Source organism: Dermochelys coriacea, chromosome 11 (assembly GCF_009764565.3).
Source record: "Dermochelys coriacea isolate rDerCor1 chromosome 11, rDerCor1.pri.v4, whole genome shotgun sequence".
Lineage (NCBI taxonomy): Eukaryota > Metazoa > Chordata > Testudines > Dermochelyidae > Dermochelys > Dermochelys coriacea.
The window spans coordinates 11,697,600-11,721,892 of NC_050078.2; the positions used below are offsets into that span (position 1 = coordinate 11,697,600).

At 42.7% G+C, this 24,293-nt stretch overlaps 1 protein-coding gene across 6 annotated transcripts in view; it reads right to left on the reverse strand.

Annotated features, from left to right (window-relative positions):
* Window positions 1–24,293, reverse strand: part of MYLK (myosin light chain kinase) — a 334,343-nt gene that overhangs the window by 120,266 nt on the left and 189,784 nt on the right. For 4 of the 6 annotated variants that reach the window (XM_038421966.2, XM_043504946.1, XM_038421969.2 and 1 more), the window contains exon 11: window positions 21,048–21,200. In XM_038421966.2, the coding sequence (XP_038277894.1) occupies window positions 21,048–21,200 (153 nt within the window). Of the gene's footprint in view, window positions 1–10,211; window positions 10,389–13,686; window positions 13,911–21,047; window positions 21,201–24,293 lie in introns of those variants that run through there. The other 2 variants (XM_043504948.1, XM_043504947.1) reach the window with 2 other exon arrangements.

Below are 24,293 nucleotides of genomic sequence, written 5' to 3' on the forward strand. Positions count from 1 at the left end.
TCTTCAGTTTCACACACATTATTTCACCTTGCGTAGATTTGCTTCCAAAATGTCTTGTGAGTTTTTATGAAAAAAGATAAAACATTAACAGGGCACTATAATTACAGGCTAAATAAATAACTCATGCCCATTTATGATGAAAGTATATAGGCACTATATGTTTCCACCATGTATTGAAAATATTTAGCTAAGTATTTTGACTGATTTTTTTTTCTCTTGGAAAAAGAGTGACAGTTTGCAACAAGTCTTTGGAGTAATCCTGGGATTTAACAACCCACAAATGCAGACCACGCCCACTCATACCACCACCAGTCACCAACTAACCACACACATGTCATTGGGAATTGAACTAGTGACTTTCCAAACACTTGAATAAGGGGGTGGGGGGACGGGACAAGAGAAACATAATATTCAAGAACAAAGGGTTGACAGCACACCCTATACAACAAGAGGCAGGTCTTGGGGTGGCTTGGGATTTCTCTCTCACAGACCCCTTCCCCCAAGCCCTTTCTGCCATATTAACCCAGGAGTTCAGATGCTTCTTTGAACTGCTTCCTTTTCAGAAATCGGTCTGGAAATCTTATGAAAGCAGTGTCTCACTAAACTTCTGGCAGGAACAACTTCTCCTATGAATTTTTTGGGCATTTCTGGTGCCAGAGGTAGAGAGGCAGTCAAATGGGAAGAGAGTTAATTGAAAAATCTGGAACCTCAACAAAGGTTGGTTCGAGGTTTTGGATGAAGGCCCTAATTTATCCCCATCTCTGCCTGCACTCCTAGCCTTGATGCACCAAATGTGAAATGCAGTAACCTCAACTTCAGCTAGTGTTAAGCATTACAACAAACTACATCCTTTTGACTTCTCTCCTCCATTTTTCTGATTCACTGTTCTGTTGCTTTATCAGCCTTAGATTTAGTTTAAGAATAAAAAGCCAGAAGCTATCACATGAGAAAATTGTCATGATGACAAAAATAACCTATTGAACCGTGGGATGTTTATTTTTTTAAATGAACTTCAACATAGTTGCTGCACTCAGCTCTCCTGCATTATGTCTTTACAATCATCCCAAGTGCTAGCAATCAAGATGGTTAAACAGATGGTTAAATGGTCTGATGAAGAATTAAGGCAAATTTTATAAATCTGTTTTTAAAAAATGTAATCAGTTTAACAGCTGGGATATTTTACTGTAATTTATAAAAATAGGCACCAGTTTAACAGCTGTTTGCTTCATACAGGAGACCAAATAATGCAGGACAGTATAGTCTATGCTATCCCTTGAATTAAGTCTGGATTTTCAAAGAGACTATTGATTATCAATAGGATTTTGGTGGTGAACTCCCTTAGGCTCCATTGAAATTCCCAGTCTAAAAGTACTGATCTTCTTCCTGTGCACAGAGCTTAACAATTCTTGCTGATGTCTTAAAACCAGTTTTGATCTGAAGCTCATTGAATTCAATAGAAAGACTCCCTATGATTTCAGTGGGCTTTGGATCAACCCTTTATGAACTGTGGTGGATAAAAATCATGCAATTCCTGCATTTATCCCTTCCTTCTGGTTTTAAAATTTAAGATCCTTGGGAAACAGAGTAATAGGATGCAGAGCCCAGAGAGAAAACAAATAGATTCCATAATTATCAGTCCAAAGAGCACAGTCCTTGGCCTGGAAGACTAGAAACAGAAAGGGAGGCATTTGAAGGCTACATTATACACCCACATGTATCTTATACCAAGCAGGAGTAATATAGGATTTTCCCACAGTGTTTCCTCTCCCATAATGATTCATTTTTGATTAGAAAAAGCCACTTTAACAGGCATCCAATTCTTTATTTATTAAAAGAACAGCCATCGAGTGCATTAAATCCAGAGAGATTAGAGACAAAGTTCAAATGCTTCTGATTTCCTACTAGACAGACAGGGTCCTAGCATTTTTGGAAAAGGACAGGAAACAGATGCATGGCCTTTTATGCACAGGTATACAATTTCTATTCTGTCCTCATTTGCTTGCAGGCATAAATAATCAACACTATGCAATTCACCTCTCTATAGCTGCTGCGCCAATTCTTTACTGCCTATAAAAACACCTACTCCGATGAATAATACTTTACAATTCTATCACCACTTTTGATTCCAGATTGCAATAGTGCTTTATATTAATTGAACCTCCACATCTCTGTACATTGTAAATTATTATTACTAGACTTTTAAAAATCTAGGCCAAAACACACTTGGACTTCGGGAAAGTCTAGATCTGTATCAGAACTCTACGGTTTGAGTGCATCTTCAATTAGTAGATCCATATTACAGAAGGGTAAATTGAGGAACCCACATTTATTGTTTGTTATTATTAAATATTTGCAAATAGTGCCATTGGTGAACATAATACTTGCAAGAGAAAATTAATGAGAAATTCATGCTGCACTATAGGGTGGGTAAACCTACTACATGCCAGTTGTGTAATTTTATATATATATATATATATATATATATATATATATATATATATATATTCAGACATTTGTCTGAAAACCATGCAACAAACAAATCTCTTCTAATATGAAAAATATACATGAGAGAAGAATAACAAACATCACTAATCAGACCATGGCCTTTTGATTCCTATGTCTGGCACTAAAGTTACATTGAGACACATGGGAGGATCTGGATCCAATCTTTTTCAAAGCTTGAATGTGATCAGAGATGGCACCTTGGTTCCACCTTGTCTCTACCTACAATAGGTAACTGCTAAATGTTATCTCCTAAAAACCTACCAAATGAAGTTTGGCTTCATTCACAGCAATCCTTAGAAATGTACATTGCAATAGTTCGCAGTATTTGTAGCATTAAGGTTTGGAATATTGACTTCTGTGTCAATCCCTGTTGTTCCTGCCTAGGAAAGTCATCTTCTAGCATATCAAGTCTTTAAGCATGGCTCTACTCTAAAAAAGGGACTATATATAAATGACTTGTATGTGGTTCTTCTCTCATGTTATAATTAGTCACTGGGCCGATTTCAGGGCCAAAAAAAGTTTTGTTTTTTTTCTTTTACTCTTGTGAGGCCTGCAGAACCAACACAGCTAATAGGGAGTTCATCTGGGGATGCTAGTGGTAATCCCAAATGAATTTTGAGCACAAATTGGAGTAGTTAGACTTGCGCCCATGTTCTATTTTGGTGGGCAGAAACTGTGCCTATCAGAAAGAGAGGCGGAGTCCTGGTCCCTTGAAAATACACTCCAAAATTCCAGAATTTTAAGGTAAGCTGCCATCTCCCCTCAGCCAGTCTGTAGGATTTCTAAGCCACACAAAGTTGAGAAAAATGGGTAAAATCTTATTTGGGAGTTTTGCCATTGATATCAATGGGGCCAGGAATTTTTAGTGGGTCTAATCAATCATCATGCTTCAGAGGACAAACAGATCACTGAACGAGGTCAGGAAGGAATTCCCTCTTTCATATGCTTTTGCATAATTAGCATAAAGCCCTCCACTGCAACTTTAAGTAGCTGCTCTTGGCCACTGTAGGGAACAGAGTGCCAATTAAATGGGCTACTGGTCTGTTTGGCTATGGCAATTTTAATATTCTTGGTGTTCAGTGGCGACAAACATTCCTTCTATTCTCAATACTCTACGTGGGTATAAAAGTACACCCACACACAGGGCCACTTCCCTGTGAAGAGCAGAGAGCTATCAACCCTCACTGAAATCACTGCAACTTCAGGATGCTCAGTTTGTCGCAGGATCAGGCGTGAAGCCAGTTACAGTCAAGGGTATGCAAAGAATGAAGTGTTTGCTGCCTTGTACTCAGAATGCTGCAAACCTACTGTTTAGTCTTATAAAAAGACTTAATTATACCAGAGGAATCTGTTTGCCAGAGTCAATGGTAAAGCAGACAAATAATGCCTACCCTGATCCCGGGGTAGGGACTCTTTGAGCAGCGTTTACCATTTATGGTGTTTAAATATTGTTTTGGCTCAGAGGCTAATAAATCAACTGAGCTGAAGAGAAGACTTAACTCCAGAAATCACTCCTTGTGAGCAAACTCAGACAACGAAGCTGCAGTTTCCACTAATGTCTCTCCAACACAGATTCACACACATGTACAGTTAAAGTTCTGTAGCAGCCTCCCCAGCCATCAACTGGAATTACACACTTACACAGGAAGGTGGAACTCCTTTCTATTTCCAATGTAAATATCACCAACTGTTAGCAGATCGCAGATTAACAGAGCTGTCAACTCAATAAAAAAAGAGGGCTGATTACATAGAAAATTGGTATGGGTTGACATTCATCTAATTTGTCCCTCATTCTTCCTAAAAGGCATTTTTCTGTCTTAGACCTAAATTCATGTGATCAACACATTCTCTGCAAGTTTTGCACAACTTGCAAATTTGGTTAAAACCACCACAAGAAATAATCAAATCTCTATGTGCCTAGGGTACTTCATGCCAATTTTGCTTTTAAAAAAGCCCATGTTTTGTCTCCTATGTAGCACGTACATGCAATGTCAGTTAAAGATCTAGTGAAATGACAAAAACAATGAGGAGTCCTTGTGGCACCTTAGACTTAACAAATTTATTTGGGCATAAGCTTTCGTGGGCTAGAATCCACTTCATCAGATGCATGATGAAGTGGATTCTAGCCCATGAAAGCTTATGCCCAAATAAATTTGTTAGTCTTTAAGGTGCTACAAGGACTCCTCGTTGTTTTTGCTCATACAGACTAACACGGCTACCACTCTGAAACCAGTGACATGACAGTTTCCTTTAGACACCCAACTCCCATCACTTACGCCTGCATTTAATGGAGTGCCAGATTTAAATATCAGATCTTTGGGGCAGGTTACCACCTATGCCACCTCTGTTTAAGATACAGCATTTACAGCGGTGTAACTGATGGCAGAATTTGGCTATTAAAAAAGTGTTTAGTCTTGATGTGTGGAGATTCAGGCACACTTCTCCCATTAGTGACAATGGGAGCTATACGTATGGACAGAACAGAACGGACCTGTTTGCTGTAGTAAAACTAAAATACGTCACCTCAATCTGTGATATTTACTGTCACAGAATATCAAGACAAGAGTAACTTTTAAAAATAACTTAAAAGAGAGTGTTTGGAGTTAAACAGGGACAAAATTACATGAGCTAATAACCCTCAGGAAAAAAATTCTCCAGGTATATTATAGAAGTTTTACTTTTTAATCCATAACAACTAGGTTAGCCACCATCAGAGATGTGACACCAGACTAAATAGATTGTTGGCTTATTTGGCGTTTGTTCTGTAAAGATGATGCAGAATTAGAGTGACCTTGCTTATAGTCAATTGGTTCTTAATTTGAAAACTGAATAGGACTTAGAACACACCGAGATCCAGGGTTATCCATGCAAAGAGTGAGTAACACGCCACATGTTCTACGATGTTCAATGCAACTGCAAGTTAGAGGAATGCCTGATTAGCTTGAAGCTACACTGAAATACTTCCCATGAAATACAACTGTACAAGCTGTCTAGGCTTTATTCCCTAGCTCTACCACTTTCACCCACAGTAAGTCACTTAACCTCTCTCTGCCTTACATTCCTCCAACTGTAAAATGGATAAATACTGCCCTCAGAGAAGTATTAGGCTTAATGTTTATAAAACAATAAGATCCTCAAAGAATGGTAATAAATAGGTGTTAAAATATTGAAATTACTGAATGCATGGAAAAAACCATACTTGCCCAATTGGACCACATTAGCCAGTACGTGTCTTATAAATATTTTTGGAGATGCTGTAGTGTTTCTTCCACCCTATGGGCAAAATTTGTCCATGGTGTGGAGAGCAGCATAAGATGCTTAGCACTACTTAAGCCAAGCATAGGGACTGTGCTGAGTTGGTGTTCTGCTACCAGAATAATTTCACACGGTTGGCTGCCTTAATTGTTTCCTACACTCAGCTCTGGGGCTGGCTCAGGGCTGACTATGGGAGGGCTGCAGATCCATGCTTACACCAATCCAGTGGCCTCAGAACTTTGCACACGGGTGGCAGAAAGGGGTTTGTCCATTACTCCTGCCTAACCTCAATGCACACCACCTGCACAGAGTCCATCATTCAGGTTTTGGGTGAGGTGAATTTCATCCTGCAGCAACTAGTTAAGGATACAGGTTTCTACTAATAGTAGGTTTGTGCCTTTGTTTTCAGAGGAATATCCAAATGACCTAGTACAATCCTGTTGTTCTATTTCAATTCACAAAGTGCCCCTTGGTTCAATCTCTGATCAGATTTGGTATGGAGTTATCTATCTAGTGCATATATGGTGCTGTTCACCTGCAGATCTCAAAGCACTTTACAAAGGAGGTCATTGTCATTATCCTAATTTTGCAGCTGGTGAAACTGAGGCACAGATAGGTGATGCGACTTGCCCAAATTGAGCGGAAAACTGGCTGTGTGACAGGTCTGCAGGGTTAAATGGAGTCACAAAATTTTCAGTCATGTACCAGTACCAACTTTTCTATACATAAAAATGTCACAAGTTTTACTCAGATATCTCGCAGTGCAGCAGGGCTAAAAATGGGGTTTGCATTTGGCTACTGGAAAATGAGAAATTCGTAGCACCTCAGTAAAACTCACTTCCAGCCCTGGAAATTCCTGAAATAACTGACTTTGAATCACATCATTTGTAGGTATAGAAGAACTGTTTGAGCTCACTTTTAAAGATTTATATAGCTCCCTCTGAGATCTGTGCAGCTGGTCTGATGGTAATTCAGACACCTAGCATCACAAGTGGAGGATGGGGGATACAAACCTTTCTATACACCCACAAAATCTAGTGTTTCTGTAACACTTCTGGCATATATAGAATGATAGTGTGGTACAGAAGGCTGAGATGACCTCCCTAATATACAGTTGGCAGTGTCACCATAAGTAACTTGATCATTCCCAACTCCTCCTGATGAAGACCTTGGTTCAGCAAGCTACAGAATCACATTCATAAGGGCTTTCCTGATTAAGAATTGACTGAAGCACATACTTAGGTGCTTTGCCGAATGGGACCACAGACTTTACACCACAGCATTGTGTGGTCCCTTAACTATACATTCTCGCTGAGCAGGCAGGAGAGCTCTGCCTATCATCTTTGGCCTGATCTGACCCCACTCCAATGGAACATGGGATTCTAGGTCTTGACTGGATAGTGGAGACCATCTCTAGGGCCCAAACAGTTGGTGCTTTGTTGTTCTAGGAATTCAGATAGCAGTTTTCCAGAGCTTCTAAAACATTTGTAAAATAGCAGCATTGTGGACATGAACTTTCAGAGAATTAGTCAGTCAGTAATGCAGTATTTCAGCTCTGAACCTCAAAAGTGACCTTAACAAAATCCAAAAGATTTCTCTACTGGCTGTGCACTGCTGAGGGGTCCCTTCAAAGCACCCCCCCATTACTGCTCTCTGCTCCATATTTACCCCCACAATCTGTCTGATGAATGCATCATTTTGAGCCTTTTCCCTTTAGCTAGTTGACTCAAAGACAAAAAAGTCTTGGTCAAGAGAAGCATCCACACATGGCCCTCCATCTCTTCAGTTCCCCTAAACTCAAATCGCACATTCACCTCCTCTGTCCATAAACTTGATGCAACCATTGATCCTGAACTTTCCTTTCTTCTCACCCTGGCAACTTTGCTCATGCCCACCACTGGTCTAGTGCCATTTCTGCAGATATTCTCACTTACACTTTCGTATACTGTCCTATGACACTCACTCTCTCTCTGGACTCCCCAGGCCTCCATTCTTTAGATATCAGTATGTACAGAAAGCTCCTCATAGATACAAAGCAGTATATGCACATTACCCTAGCCTCAAAACTATCCATTTGTCTCTCAGTTCACCTCAGGGAGGGTTTAATACTGCCCTCCTTGTATATGTGGCAACTAGGGCTGTCAAGCGATTAAAAACATTGTGATTAATCGTGTAATTAATCACACTGTTAACAGAATAACATTGAAATATTTTTGGATGTTTTCTACATTTTTCAATATATTGATTTCAATTACAACACAGAATACAAAGTGTACAGTGCTCACTTTATATTTTTAATTAATATTTGCACTGTAAAAAAATAGTATTTTTCAATTCATCCAATAGAAGTACTGTCATGCAATCTCTTTATCATGAAAGTTGAACTTACAAATGTAAAATTATGTAAAAAAAAACTGCATTCAAAAACAAAACAATGTAAAACTTTAGAGCCAACAAGTCAACTCAGTCCTACTTGTTCAGACAAACAAGTTTGTTTACTTTTGCAGATAATAATGCTGCCCTCTTCTTGTTTACAATGTCACCTGAAAGTAAGAACAAGCGTTCACATGGCACTGTTGTAACCAGTGTTGCAAGATATTTACGTGCCAGATGCGCTAAAGATTCATGTGTCCCTTCATGCTTCAACCACCTTTCCAAAGGACATACATGCATGCTGATAATGGGTTCTGCTAGATAACAATCCAAAGCCGTGCGGACTGACACATGTTCATTTTCATCATCTGAGTCAGATGCTACCTGCAGAAGGTTGATTTTCTTTTTTGGTGGTTCGGGTTCTGTTGTTTCCGCATCAGAGTGTTGCTCTTAGAGGACTTTTGAAAGCATGCTCCACACCTCGTCCCTATCAGATTTTGGAAGGCACTTCAGAGTCATAAAACTTGGTTTGAGTGCTGTAGCTATCTTTAGAAATCTCACATTGGTATCTGTGACATTACACTCCATATTCTTTACGAAAATATGTTTGATATGGATATAACATAACTGAGATGTACTTTATGCAAGATGGCTCCTGTAACGTATCAATGGAAAGGTTATGATTTACTGAATGCGATTATCCAATTTGGATGCATGTATCATTTCTGTAGTTAGGAATATGGACTGTGTAACAGTTACAACTGGGTGTGTATTGGGAAGATACCCACCAGACAACAGGCCATCAGATTTGATGGGCCATGAGAAAGGAACAACAAGACTGTGAAAATACTACTCTCTCTCCCTCCTGGGAGGCATCCTGGGATGTAACTGTGACACTACTAAGTCAGGTGGTCTCGTTACCTGATACTAAGAATTATCTTGGACCTCTTGTAACTTTCCACTAAAAGGGAAGGGGGTGGTCAAGTTTGAGAAACAGAGGATTCCTGCCTTATTTAAATCTTATTTAAGGGTGGGGAGGAAGGCAAAGAGCACTCTCCTCTTTTGCCTGCCCAAGAAAAACAGACTGCTGAAAGTATCTGAAGGGACAAAGAAACCAACCTGATGGAAAAGGCACGGGTCCAGTCTGTAAAAAAAAAAAACAAAAACAAAAAAACACACTACAGAAACTCTGCATCCTGTCTAAATTCAACATTTAGGGTGAGAAATTACTATTTGTGACCAATTTCTTTAGTGAAACAAGCTTAGGTGGTGTGTTTGGTTTTATTTGCTTCGTTCTATTTGCTATCTCTTTAACCACTTAAAATTCACCTTTTGTAGTTGTTAAACTTATTTCTTGTTTATAATATAACCCCATTTGTACAATTTATAATGGGAGGGTGGGGGAGGGGAGAGGGACGACAAGAGGCTGTGCATACCTTCCTCCACATTGAGGGAGGAGGTGGATTTAATAATATACTTTTGGGTCTGCACTCCAAGGGAGGTGGACACCTGAGTGCTGGGGCAAGCCCCTTAAGATGACTCTTCCCAGAGCTGATCTCAGTGTCTGTGTCATTCTGCAGAAGGCTGGAATATTAGCACTAAGACATTGCTAAAATACATGGATGACTACATTAGTTCTGATCATTATAGGCAACAAAAATATGTTTTTTCACAGCTAGTCCTGTAGCCTCATGTAGCCAAGGAGGCTTCCTAGATTAATAGCTCAGTATAACTTTTTAATGTTTAACATGACTGATCTGTATATTCTTAAAAATCTTCTATTGCCTCTACCAGTTACACCACATTAGACAATAATGCTTTCAGATAGAGCTACAGCTCTGCATATCTGTAACCAATGTCAACATTATACAAGTAGAACATTATACTTCATGTACCTTAGGCAGAAATATATATTTCTGTGACACAAATATGCAGGATTTCACTTAGGCTTCAAAGAGGCTGATTGTGGAATAATCAGTGATAACCTCGTTTAAAGATTATTGTCCAAGAGAGTCACTCTAAGATGTGAAAAGAAACAACCTACTAAGTAAATGCAAACAGAGGGAAAAGTCTCCTACCTGAAAGCTTGTCATCCACTAAACTATGTATTGTGGCCCCACTCACACTGGACTTAACAGTGGCAGGAACAAAACCAAGTTGTTTTTCAGAAAGCATGTCCCCTCACTGCTGTGATAAAATGGTTACAGCAGAGACTGATCGGCTTTCAGGTGACTCTAATCTGCTTGTCCACTGATCAATGAATGCCTACACTAATCAGATTATGAAGGCTACAGGCTACCCAACACAAACACTACTCTAGAGAGACTGTATAAATAAATATCTACGTGAATAGGCTATAGAGGGTAGCATTAAGTGGGGGTGAGAAGAACAGAATTGAAGCGGGAAAATGAACTATTGGCAAGAGATAGAAATGAGGTTGAGAGCATTAATAAGAGCTGCAGCCCTCGCTGTACAGCATTTGGTGAGCCAGAGAAGCAATTTTAGGAAGCAGACTCTCTACACTGAAAGCAGAATGCAGACAATGAGTGTCTGCAAAATGAACTTTTATGGTGGCAGACCAGGAAGATGGTGCCAAAAGAAAGTCTTAGACTTGCATCTATGTTGCCACCATCCTCATGACTAGATATTGCCAATGCTGAGGCCAAGCTGGTGGCAATGGAAAGTCCAGGGGAAGAGAGAGACCCAAATTATGAAAACAGAGTACACTGCCAGTCAGGTGCTCTGGTTCTCATGTATTGCTGGACTTAACTGCAAGGTGGAAGGAAATTTCCCTAGACATCAAAGCAAGTTGTTTTATCCTTACAGTAACAAAATCATTTCCTATTAATAAACAGAGATCCAGAATCTTCCCAGATTTCAAGTAGTCTACCAGTTAGACCAATCTACACTGAAAAGAAAAGAGGTTCCTCTGGCTTTTGTTAGCAGATAGCTACAGTGCTTCAAAGGGCTTTATGACGTTAGTGTATTTGAAACACATACCAGTGGGACCCTGGTGCTAGTCATAGTGTAGGGAATTGAGTGCAGGCTACGTGTCAGCAGATTTGGACCACTGACTTGCTATAAGCCTTGTCCCATTCACAATCTCTCTGTGCCTTGGTTTCCTGTCCATAAAATGGGGATAATAAAGTTTACTCCCTATCTGAAAGCAACTGGAGACCTATAGAGGAAAAATGATAGAAGTACTGTTATACATGATTTACAAATAACTACCTTATATTTCAACTTCAGCATCAAAAATCAGTCTCTCTGGATATAAATACTGTAACTTAATCTCAGGTGATCTGAATGCACAATGTGTTGTAAATATGCACTACCCATTAAGGAAATGAGCTTTTTAAAAGTTGGATGCACAATTATATATGAAAATGCTTGTGTATCTAATTTTCATGCACAGTCTCCGCAGCTCAATATGTAAATTGGGTAACTATTGCCATTTAACTGTGTAATTGGCTAGTTTACACACATAATCACAGTAATTTACACAAGCAAACTAGTCATGCAGTTGCATGCAGATTTTGCTCACTTTTACAAAATATCAACCCCCAGATATATACAATATAAACCAGGGGTGGGAAACCTACAGCCTGCGGGCCGGATTCGGCCTGCTGCTTCATTTCATCTGGTTGGTGGCAAGTCTCCACATTGCTGGCTGGAAGCCCTGAGCCTCGGCACTCCTCCCCTGGGTACTGCGGGGCTGAAGCTGTGAGTGCTGGCTCGCCTCACTGAGGAGAGGAAGCTAGAGTTGCCAGGCCGTTAAAAGTCCAATCAGCTCTGCACAGTTCCCAGAAGCAACCGGCATGTTCCTGCGGCCCCCAGAAACAGAGGCACTCAGGGAAACTTCAAGCCACCCCAGCACTGGCTCCACAGTTCCCATTGGCTGGGAACGATGGAGCCTCCGGGCGTGGGAAGCGCACACCATGCAGAGCCGCCTGGTTGCACCTCTCCCTAGGGGCCGGACATGCCGGCTGCTTCCGGGAGCAGCGCAGAGCCAGGGTAGGCAGGGAACCTGCCTTAGCCCCAGTGCACCACTAACCGGGAGCTGCCTGAGGTAAGTGCTGCCCAGCTGGAGACTGCACCCCAAAAACCCCTGCCCCAGGTGGGAACCCACTCCTACATCCAAACTTGTGTGTGGCCCATAACTGATTTTTTCTGTGGGTCAATGGCCCCTGATAGAAAAAAGGTTCCTCGCCCCGATATAAACCTTGATAATCCAAATGTAGTGGGGGAAGCACTGAAGTTTGAATAATCAAGGAATTTCCAATAAATGCAGAGGGAAATGACTTGGTTCCAGATAACTGGAAGGCTTGACTAACCTGATTTATACTGTTTCAGCACACATCTGGTTTTCCTCATATAATAATCATTAGCACAGCACTCTATGCAGTGCATTCCAATGGAGGAGGTCAAAGCTAGAAAAGGTTCTTATGTTGAAAAGATTTGCCAGACTTGTTTTTAAAAATGTGCTGCACATTTCTTGGAAATCAACCCCTTATCACATTTCAGCTATATAATACTGAAGTCAAAGGCAGTTAGACTCAGTGTGAAGAGTCCTGAAAACCTTTCTCAATCAGAATTACTGCTTAATCTGGATTCTACTCCTGGCTCTACAATAGACTCCCCCGGGCAAGTCACTTAACCTTCCTTTAACTCAGTTTCACCCATCTGTCAGGTGGGGATAATATTTTCCTGCCTTACACGGATTGGATGATCGGAGGATTAATTACTTACTGTTTGTAAAGTGTTTTGAAATTGTTATAGGGATGGTGCAATGGAAGTGCAGAGCGTGGGCCCAATCCAACAAGGTGCTAAGAGCCTTCATTAGAATGAGTAAGAGTGTAGTGTGCTCAGCTCCTCGCAGCACTGGGCCCTATATCATATTAATAAGGCAAATCCCAGTTACAAAATAATCTGAAACTGATGATGGGGAAGAAAGGCTTTACCACAACGTCCCAAAATGGTCATTACAGGCCTGATCCAAAGCTCATTGAAGTTAATGGAAAGTCTCACTTTGACTTCAATAGGCTTTGGATCAGGCCTTTTTTAACCATAAGGGGATTTGAGATCTTAGTTTCCTGCGTTAATGCCACAATAGGAAATTACCTTTGACAGAAACAAAGTAATAGGTCTAACAAGAGACAGACTAAGGGACAGCAGCAGGGGTCTGAAAGGACAAAGTCTAGGCTATTTTTATACCCTGTTTATCTTACGGGATGTGTAATATTCTTTCAGTTTTAAATTTGATCTGCAATCTAACCGCACTTATAAGGCAGCCTTTCCTTTTATAAATTATTTGCCACTCACTTTACATGCTGCCTGCATGGGGCCTTTCTGAAAGTTATTTGAAAGCCTTTGCTTTAATTCAATAATTGTTTTCTTTGAAAAATAAAACAGAAAAGAGCTTTTTAGATTTTTGGGCAAAACCAAGTTGAACTTTTAAGACACTTCACTCCAGGTAAACTTCCCCAAATGACCACAGCACACGTTATTGCTCCTTCAACATATGTTTATGTCTGTAACAGGGTCGGCACCCACCTCTCGTGAGCACCCCCTTGTCGAGTGTATCCACGGTCTTTAAATCAGTCTAGTCCTACTATGGGGCCATATCCCCAGGGCTTCCTCCCTGGAGACACTATCTTCCTGTGGTTCTCCCTGGGCTCAGTCCCTACTCAGTCCCCGCAGCCAGCCAGGTGCTCTCACTCCCCTGGTCACTGCCCACACCGAGTTGTCTTCCAGGCAGCCAGGCCTGCAGTCCTTTCTTCTTCAGCAGCAACTGCCTTCTGGGCTGTTCTGCAGCTCCTTTTATATGGCCCTCCTGGGCCCTGATTGGCTGCTTCCCTTGCAGCTACTTTAACCTGGTTGGATAACCTCCCCACTGATCCTCAGGCCTCCAGCAGGGAGCCTTTGGGCCTAGTCCACCCCATCACAGTGTCATTTTGGTAACTCAGCCAAAATGGTGATGCAGTATAAAATTTAGTTCCGCATAGATTCAGAAATTTGGCCAAGGACCAGGGAAACAGGTTACAGAAAGCAGAACTCTGTACACTAGTGTCAGATCAGTACTGATATACAATGGGTATCTTCATTTCCTCTCCAGCTTGATTTGAACTGAATACAAATTGTTCAAAGCCAACAATCATTTCAGGTTCAAAGGGAGCTTATCAAATTGCTCTTTTCTTTTCTATTACTATTCACCGGAATGAGGGAGACAGCAGGTCTAATGGTTAGAGCAAGGGCCGGTGAATCGATGTACCCCTGCACCCGTCCACATGACGAAGCCCTTTTTTTCGACTTAAAGGGCTCTTAAAATCGATTTCCTTACTCCACTCCTGACAAGGGGATTAGTGCTGAAATCGGTTTTGCTGGGTCAAATTTGGGGTACTGTGGATGCAATTAGATGGTATTGGCCTCTGGGAGCTATCCCAGAGTGCTCCATTGTGATTGCTCTGGACAGCACTCTCAATTCAGATGCACTGACCAGGTAGACAGGAAAAGGCCCACGAACTTTTGAATTTCAATTTCCTATTTGGCCAGTGTGGCAAGCTGTAGGTGACCATGCAGAGCTCATCAGCAGAGGTGACCATGATGGAGTCCCAGAATCACAAAAGAACTCCAGCATGGACTGAATGGGAGGTATGGGATCTGATTGCTGTATGGGGAGAAGAATTCGTGCTATCAGAACTACGTTCCAGTTTTCAAAATGCCAAAACATTTGTGAAAATCTCCCAGGGCATGAAGGACAGAGGCCATAACAGGGACCCGAAGCAGTGCCGCATGAAACTTAAGGAGCTGAGGCAAGCCTACCAGAATACTAGAGAGGCCAACTTCCGCTCCGGGTCAGAGCCCCAAACATGCCGCTTCTATGATGAGCTGCATGCCATTTTAGGGGGTTTAGCCATCACTACCCAAGCCGTATTGTTTGACTCCTTCAGTGGAGATGGAGGCAACATGGAAGCAGGTTTTGGGGACGAGGAAGACGATGATGAGGAGGCTGTAGATAGCTGACAGCAAACAAGCGGAGAAACCAGTTTTCCCGACACCCAGGAACTGTTTCTCATCCTGGACCTGGAGCCAGTACCCCCCAAACCCACCCAAGGCTGCCTCCCGGACCCACCAGGTGGAGAAGGGACCTCTGGTGAGTGTACCTTTTAAAATACTATACAAGGTTTAAAAGCCAGCATATTTAATGATTAATTTGCCCTGGCATTCGTGGCTCTCCTGGATATACTCCCAAAGCCTTTGCAAAAGATTTCTGGGGAGGGCAGCCTTATTCCATCCACCATGGTAGGACACTTTACCACTCTAGGCCAGTAGCATGTACTCGGGAATCATTGTAGAACAAAGCATTGCAGTGTATGTTTGCTGGTGTTGAAACAACATCCGTTCTTTATCTCTCTGTATTATCCTCAGGAGAGTGATATCATTCATGGTCACCCGGTTGAAATAGGGTGCTTTTCTTAAGGGGACATTCAGAGGTGCCCATTCCTGCTGGCCTGTTTGCCTATGGCTGAACAGAAATGTTCCCCACTGTTAGCCACGCAGTGCGGGGAGGCAAAATGCGACCTTGGAACGAAAGCACACGTGCTATGTATGTAATGTTAACAGCAAGGTTTACCGTGAAAGAGTGTACCCATTGTTCTATAAAATGTGTCTTTTCAAATACCACTGTCCCTTTTTTTTTCCTCCATCAGCTGCATGTGTTTCAAGGATCACAAGATCTTCTCCTTCCCAGAGGCTAGCGAAGATTAGAAGGCGAGAAAAACGCACTTGCAATGAAATGTTCTCTGAGCTCATGCTGTCCTCCCACACTGACAGAGCACAGATGAATGCATGGAGGCAGACAATGTCAGAGTGCAGGAAAGCACAAAATGACCGGGAGGAGAGGTGGCATGCTGAGGAGAGTAAGTGGCGGGCTGAAGAGAGGGCTGAAGCTGAAAGGTGGTGGCAGCGTGATGAGAGGAGGCTGGATTCAATGCTGAGGCTGCTGGAGGATCAAACTAATATGCTCCAGCGTATGGTTAAGCTGCAGGAAAGGCAGCAGGAGCACAGACCACCGCTACAGCCCCTGTGTAACCAACCACCCTCCTCCCCAAATTCCATAGCCTCCTCACCCAGACGCCCAAGAATGCGGTGGAGGGGGCCTCTGGCTACCCAGCCACTCCAACCCAGAGGATTGCCCAAGTAACAGAAGGCTGGCATTCAATAAGTTTTAAACTTTTATAGTGCTGTGTGGCCTTGTCCTCCCTCCGCCACCACCCCTCCTGGGCTACCTTGGTAATTATCCCCCTATTTTCTGATGAGTTAATAAAGAATGCATGAATGTGAAGCAACAATGACTTTACTGCCTCTGCAAGTGGTGATCAAAAGGAGGTGGGGAGGGTGGTTAGCTTACAGGGAAGTAGAGTGAACCAAGGGGCGGGGGGTTTCATCAAGGAGAAACAAAACAGAACTTTCACACCGTAGCCTGGCCAGTCATGAAACTGGTTTTCAAAGCTTCTCTGATGCGCACCGCACCCTCCTGTGCTCTTCTAACCATCCTGGTGTCTGGCTGTGCGTAACCAGCAGCCAGACGATTTGCCTCAACCTCCCACCCCGCCATAAACGTCTCCCCCTTACTCTCACAGATATTGTGGAGTGCACAGCAAGCAGTAATAACAATGGGAATATTGGTTTCGCTGAGGTCTAACCGAGTCAATAAACTGCGCCAGCGTGCTTTTAAATGTCCAAATGCACATTCTACCACCATTCTGCACTTGCTGAGCCTGTAGTTGAACAGCTCCTGACTACTCTCCAGGCTGCCTATGTATGGCTTCATGAGCCATGGCATTAAGGGGTAGGCTGGGTCCCCAAGGATAACTATAGGCATTTCAACATCCCCAACAGTTATTTTCAGGTCTGGGAAGAAAGTCCCTTCCTGCAGCTTTTGAAACAGACCAGAGTTCCTGAAGATGTGAGCGTCATGTACCTTTCCCGGCCATCCCACGTTGATGTTGGTGAAACGTCCCTTGTGATCCACCAGTGCTTGCAGCACTATTAAAAAGTACCCCTTGCGGTTTATGTACTCACTGGCTTGGTGCTCCGGTGCCAAGATAGGGATATGGGTTCCGTCTATGGCCCCACCACAGTTAGGGAATCCCATTCCAGCAAAGCCATTCACTATGACCTGCACATTTCCCAGAGTCAATACCCTTGATATCAGCAGATCTTTGATTGCGTTGGCTACTTGCATCACAGCAGCCCCCACAGTAGATTTGCCCACTCCAAATTGATTCCCGACTGACCGGTAGCTGTCTGGCGTTGCAAACTTCCACAGGGCTATTGCCACTTGCTTCTCAACTGTGAGGGCTGCTCTCATCTTGGTATTATTGCACCTCAGGACAGGGGAAAGCAAGTCACAAAGTTCCATGAAAGTGCCCTTACGCATGCGAAAGTGTCGCAGCCACTGGGAATCGTCCCAGACCTGCAACACTATGTCGCCCCATCAGTCTGTGCTTCTTTCCCGGGCCCAGAATCGGCGTTCCACCGCATAAGCCTGCTCCATTAGCACCATGATGCCCACATTGCCAGGGCACGTGCTTTGAGAGAAGTCTGTGTCCATGGCCTCATCACTCTCGTAACCGCACTGACGTCGCTTATTCGCCCGGTTTCGCTTTGCTAGGTTCTGGTGCTGCAAATACTGCTGGATAATACGTGTGGTGTTTAATGTGCTCCTAATTGCCAAAGTGATCTGAACGGGCTCCATGCTTGCCGTGGTATGGCGTCTGCACAGAAAAAAGGTGCGGAACGATTGTCTGCTGTTGCCCTGATGGAGGGAGGAGCAACTGATGACATGGCTTACAGAGTTGGCTTACAGGGAATTAAAATCAACAAAGGGGTCGGCTTTGCGAGAAACTGAATGGCCACCTCAAGGATAGAACTCAAAACCTCAAGGATAGAACTCAAAACTGGGTTTAGCAGGCCATTGATTTCACAGAGGGAGGGAGGGAGGAGAAAATGAATACAAAACAAAACTGGTCTATTTCTTGTTTTGAGCCACTTCATCTATCTTTATACATCTTGCTGGCAGCAGACTATGCAGTATGACCGCTAGCCATCCTCACCTCTGGGGTGCTCGGCAGAAGATGGTGCAGTATGACTGCTGGCCATCATCTTCTGCTGGCTGCAGATTAAAAGACAGTGCACTGCCAGTAGGACTCAATCGCCATGAGACGAAACAAGGGAAATGACGTGGCTGAGTCACTCCCATGTTTGCCCAGGCGCCCGGTTAAAAGAGCACCCAGGACTACGTCGACGACGGCTACCAGTCATACTGCACTGTCTGCTGCCAAAAGGCAATAAACTGCTGCTGTGTAGCAATGCAGTACCAGGTCCACCAGCACCCTGGAGACATACGGTGACGGTTAGCTGAGCCGGCTCCATGCTTGCCGTGGTATGGCGTCTGCACAGGTAACTCAAGAAAAAAAGGCGCAAAACGATTGTCTGCCCTTGCTTTCAAGGAGGGAGGGAACGGGGGCCTGACGATATGTACCCAGAATCACCCGTGACAATGTTTTAGCCCCAATGTTTAGCACTGGGATTTCTACCCGGAATTCAAATGGGTGGTGGAGATTGCGGGAACTGTGGGATAGCTACCCACAGTGCAAAGCTCCAGAAGTCGACGGTTGCCTCGGTACTGTGGACACAGTCCGCCAACTATATGCACTTAGAGCATTTGTGTGGGGACACACATAAAAACGCTTTCTACAAAACCGACTTCTATAAATTCGACCTAATTTCGTAGTGTAGACATACCCAAAGTGGGGAGAGATGGGTCACACACTAGGTATTATCCCAAAATGCAGTGTCTTGTCTGGAGAGGATTTATTACTTTCCACTTTTCCAGTATGTACATTAATTTTCTGCTGTAATCTGCCCATTGCAAACCAAGTATTTAGGGTAGCCACACCCGCAACACCGAGTGCTTTAGAGAACACAAACGCCATCTCGTATTTGCTAGGGAGTCTTATAAAAATATATGAAAAGATAAGTGATTTTGAAATCAGAGTTTAAAATCTGGGACTATTTTTGGAATGAAAATCCATGTTGATCTGAATCACAGAGAAAGCAAATGTAATCCAAATGGCAGCAGGGATGTCATGAGTTTTAGGGTGTGACCTAAATCTGTTAAAATGTTAAATGATTTTACAGTAACTCCCACAAACATCTAACTCTGCTCCTGTTCCCCCCCGCCCCGAGATGCTGTACATCCCATAAACCAGGCAGAGATGGAAAGTGTGTGGGGGGGAAAAAGCCTCACAGCGGCAGATGCAGGTCAATGACAAAGCCTAAATGCAAGCTCCAAAATCTACAGGAGGCAGCGTGATTCCTGCATTGGCTCTTATGTATGTTTTTATAGGGTTACTGTTCTGCAGTCTCTACAGTTTTTCTGATCCCGGAGATTAATGTGCATTTTCCCATTAACAATGCACCAGAAGATTTTGCATTCGAATGATGAGAGTAAATGAGCTAACGCTGAAGTGAGCCTGTGCTTGTTATTCAGCACAGAATAGGATTTCCCCTCTTGCCAGCCACTGTCTTCATACACTACGATTTTTGAACCCCACTCAAGGCAACCGTCTCCCTCAATATATACACAATGAATGGAACCCACATGGTCCAAATCAACCCTTTGCCTTTGTGAATCAATGATCAGAGCTTCATATCATGAAATCTGGATGCCTGCCATGTGGGACTTGGGGGGAGGTTCTTGGGAAAACACACCACAATGTAGTGAGACATTCTCGTGGGCATCATGGAGGTAAACAGAGGAGAGTTTATTGAGAGGTGGGCACCCACTCCTTGCTCTCTTTCTCTGACATGCAGTAGATTCAACTCCGAGTGAGAGGGAAGGCTGGTTCAAGTTCTTGTGCAGTGGATTGTGGGGGAAACTCCCTGCAAGGTCCCCAGTAGGAGGGCAAGAGGTCAAGATGGGACAGGCCTGATGGGGGAAGTTCTATACAGTGCACATCCATTCAGCCATGCAGTCATCCATGGCACCAGATCAGCTGGCTGGGGATTCCTTCAGTTTGCCAGTCTCCACAGTGTTACAAGCATTGATCTCTGCAAATCGAGCACTCCCAGTTTCCAGGGACAGTAGATTACCCTATTCACTCATCATAACTGTCCTCTCCCACTCCTTTCACCTCACCCAAACTCCCTTGAGTTGGGGAGCCACTGCTCCCAGGTAGCCAGAAATTCCCATCTGAGAGCAATTTAAAGTTAATGTTTCCATCTGGGAGTCAAGTGTGCAGCCAAACTCCCAGCCCCGCTGGCTCAAGATGTGAGGGGTTGTACTGTGGCATCATACTTGCTACTGCAATTTTGGCCCCAGGCAACGAGGTTCTCAAAACACTGCACTTTAGGGGAATGACGTGGCAGTATTTATGAACACTACTATGCTATCCTCTGTTCCATACCTTTCCCTGCCTGATAGTTAATACTGCACTCATCTTGCTTCCATCACAGACACTACTGTCCTGTAGTTATATGTCCCCTCCAAGCCAGGCATTCACAAAACCTTAGCAGCACTATTCCTTGCACCACAGCTGCTTGTTACATAAAATTGCTCTGAGTGAGGTCATAGCATTTCTACTCATGTCTACTCCCTGCATATTATTTTATGCTTCAGAATCTTAATGCCTTAACAAGATCAGCCACATAGCTTTGATGCAGCTGTACACACCTTTGTAAAGGGAAGAAGACAGTCAGCACACTAAAGCTTTATATATCCTATGGGATGCACACATGGACACGTCAGCATGGAAGCCAAGAGAGAAGAAAAAGAATCAAGGCAAATCCTTGCAGGTCGGGGAGCATTTCTACTGCAATAGCTGAGTATTTATCTTTGAAACATTCACCTTTGACGGTGACTTGAGCACTGCAGGATGCCCGTCCTGTGCTGTTTTCTGCCAGACAGGTATAAACACCATCATCTTCTGGTAAGGCATCTTGTACAGTCAACTTTGCAACCCCATCTTCGAAGATGGAATGGGCATACTGAATTGGTTCATCTGCAGACATGAAGAAAGAGAACATTTCTTAACACATCACATTCAGCCCGCCATAAATTCCATAAACACTGCTCAGTTTTAATGCACATTATAATTGTAATTGCTGTAGACATGTTACAGACGAGAGCCAAATTCTGCTCTCTGATGCCCATGTGCTGCTCTCTCCTGATTACAAAAGAAACATTCCACATGGATCCAAAGACAGAATGTGGCCTTTGCTGCAGTATCATTATAGCTATGTGTGGCAGTCCTTACCCAGACAACTCTCCCACTGACTTCCTGCTGTCCTTAAGAAAATGCTGAAGGATTTGGCCCTGTATCTTTGAATAGATTCATAGTCAGGTTGGTAAGTAACAGTCAACTATTGTTTGTCCAAACAACTGTGTATACTTTCTACCAGTCTGAAATTAGATGGTGGAATTGCCATTTGAACGCAGATTGTAAACTCTTTGGGGCAGACCTCATCTGATTGTTCTGTGTTTGTACAGCACCTAGCACAATGGGGTCCTGGTCCATGAATGGGACTCCTAGGTGCTACACCACAAATAATAAAAGAATAATGTACTGAGCACTTTAGTACTAGCAAGATGTCAATAAATGGAAGGCATTCCAAGATGGCAAAAATGAAGAAGACTGGAGGGACTGACTTAGGAAGAAAAAGTAAGGAACTACATCTAAGTATGAATGGTTTGGTTGCTGACAACTACAACCTGATCTATATTAGAAACCTTGACCGTTCCTGAATGTGATTTTCACCAAGTGGTTCCCCTAAGGAGGTCCTGAAAATGGTTTAAGTGCTAGTATGGATCAGATAATACTGCTTTAATATTGTTTCATAAAGTTCCACCAAGTTTCAGTCAGACTTTCTGAAACATTACTGAAATCTCAGGTTTCAGAGTAGCAGCCGTGTTAGTCTGTATTGGCAAAAAGAAAAGGAGTACTTGTGGCACCTTAGAGACTAACAAATTTATTAGAGCATCCGATGAAGTGAGCTGTAGCTCACGAAAGTTTATGCTCTAATAAATTTGTTAGTCTCTAAGGTGCCACAAGTACTCCTTTTCTTATTACTGAAATCTGTTTTCCCTGGTCTTAATTAGTTTCCAATATTGATTCATCAATGATACAGTTTCCTAGTTTAAATAAGGTTTAAGACTGCCCGATAGCTGTGTATAAACACACCAAGTTGAGGAAGGATTTAGGGTCGTCCTTGGGGGTATCTAAGAGAAAATGAGGTGGAACTGAGCAAAAGAAATAGTAGGCTGAACTGGACAAACAATTTAATCAGTTGGGGGGGGGGGGGGAATCTCCAAGGGAAAAGACAGAAATATCATTGTCTGAGCCATTTAAAGTTAGTTGGGACAAAGCATGGGAGTTTATAGACACCAACCATGAACTGGATGATCTAGTAGGTTTTTACCATCTCTGTTGGTGTTCTCAGTCTTAGAAAGACGACAATTTGCTTTCATACTCCATTTGCGCCTGAAGCTTGAAGTCTTGCTGTGTAATACTTACAGTGTTATACAATACCAAGGTGGATGATCTCAATATACTATTTGTCCACTAAATCACCACCTTGTAAAATGAGTAACTTTCTATCCCTTGAAAAGTTTGGGGTCAGCATTTAAACTACTTTTTTGGGAGTCAGCAATACATTTGCAGGATTAAACCTCCTAAACCACTTCATAAAACATTCACTTCCCAAATTATGCATGTTTTTATTGCTATTTCCTTTATCTTCTCTTCTATGCTTTACATACTGCGGTGGCTCCAATCCCACAGTTGCAATAATCCAGTTAAGTCCAAATAATTATTTGCAGGACTGAGGCCCAAGATACCAAGCTGACTGGGGGCAGAGAGCATCTTCCTAGGCTGTGTCTGTGCATCACCTACCAGAATGGGGATCCTGGTTAAGACTCTTGGCACTACAGTAATAAAAAAAAGAACTCCAGTATCAGAGGGGTGCATGCTTAAATGCATTCAGTATGCAATCTGGTTTACCAAGAACAAGATGGCATTTTTTCAGGCATGAATAAGCAAAAGAGCGATGCAAATGTTCTCTGTGAAAAAACGGTGTCATTTCTTTTGCCATATTAACGAATCAAAATTTGTTGGCACTTCAATTTTTCTCTTTGGATATTAAGAAAACTTTGACTTACTTTGTTTGCAGAACTACTTGCCATTTCATGAAACCACGGACACAGAACCAAAAAAATCAAAACAAAAAACAAAACAAAATACCACATCTGCCCAGTGGAACAACCAACAGTCAGAGTCTACCTTATGCCCCTTTGTCTAGATTTACACCTAATAAAAACAATTTTCCCAGTAGGGAAATGTTCTCTTTTCCAAGGGCATAACATTCAAATCTCCACGACAGTTTGGCAGCAAAAACAATAATAAAAAATACTTTACTGATGGCAATTTATATCAGAAGAAAGGAAATTCTCCTCCTATTTATTAAAAGCTGTCCTAAAATAAAACACAATTTGGGGGATTATTTTGCTAAAAGGTTAAGGTAATATTCATTCTTTTTTAAACCCATCAAAATGAGATTCAGCCTGGGAAAATTAGTAAACAATCTGAAAAGCATATTCAGCAAGAAGGAGATGTTGGGAACAATGAGATGTTAGCCATACCACTGCATGTTAGATAGAAGCTAGCAATGAAATATGGGAAAGAAGATTTCAGAGTAGCAGCCGTGTTAGTCTGTATTCGCAAAAAGAAAAGCAGTACTTGTGGCACCTTAGAGAACAAATTTATTAGAGCATAAGCTTTCGTGAGCTACAGCTCACTTCATCGGATACATTTGGTGGAAAAAACAGAGGAGAGATTGATATACACACACAGAGAACATGAAACAATGGGTTTATCATACACACTGTAAGGAGAGTGATCACTTAAGATAAGCCATCACCAGCAGCGGGGGGGGGGGGGAAGGAGGAAAACCTTTCATGGTGACAAGCAAGGTAGGCTAATTCCAGCAGTTAACAAGAATATCAGAGGAACAGTGGGGGGTGGGGTGGGGGGGGAGAAATAACATGGGGAAATAGAGAAGCAGTACTTGTGGCACCTTAGAGAGACTAACAAATTTAT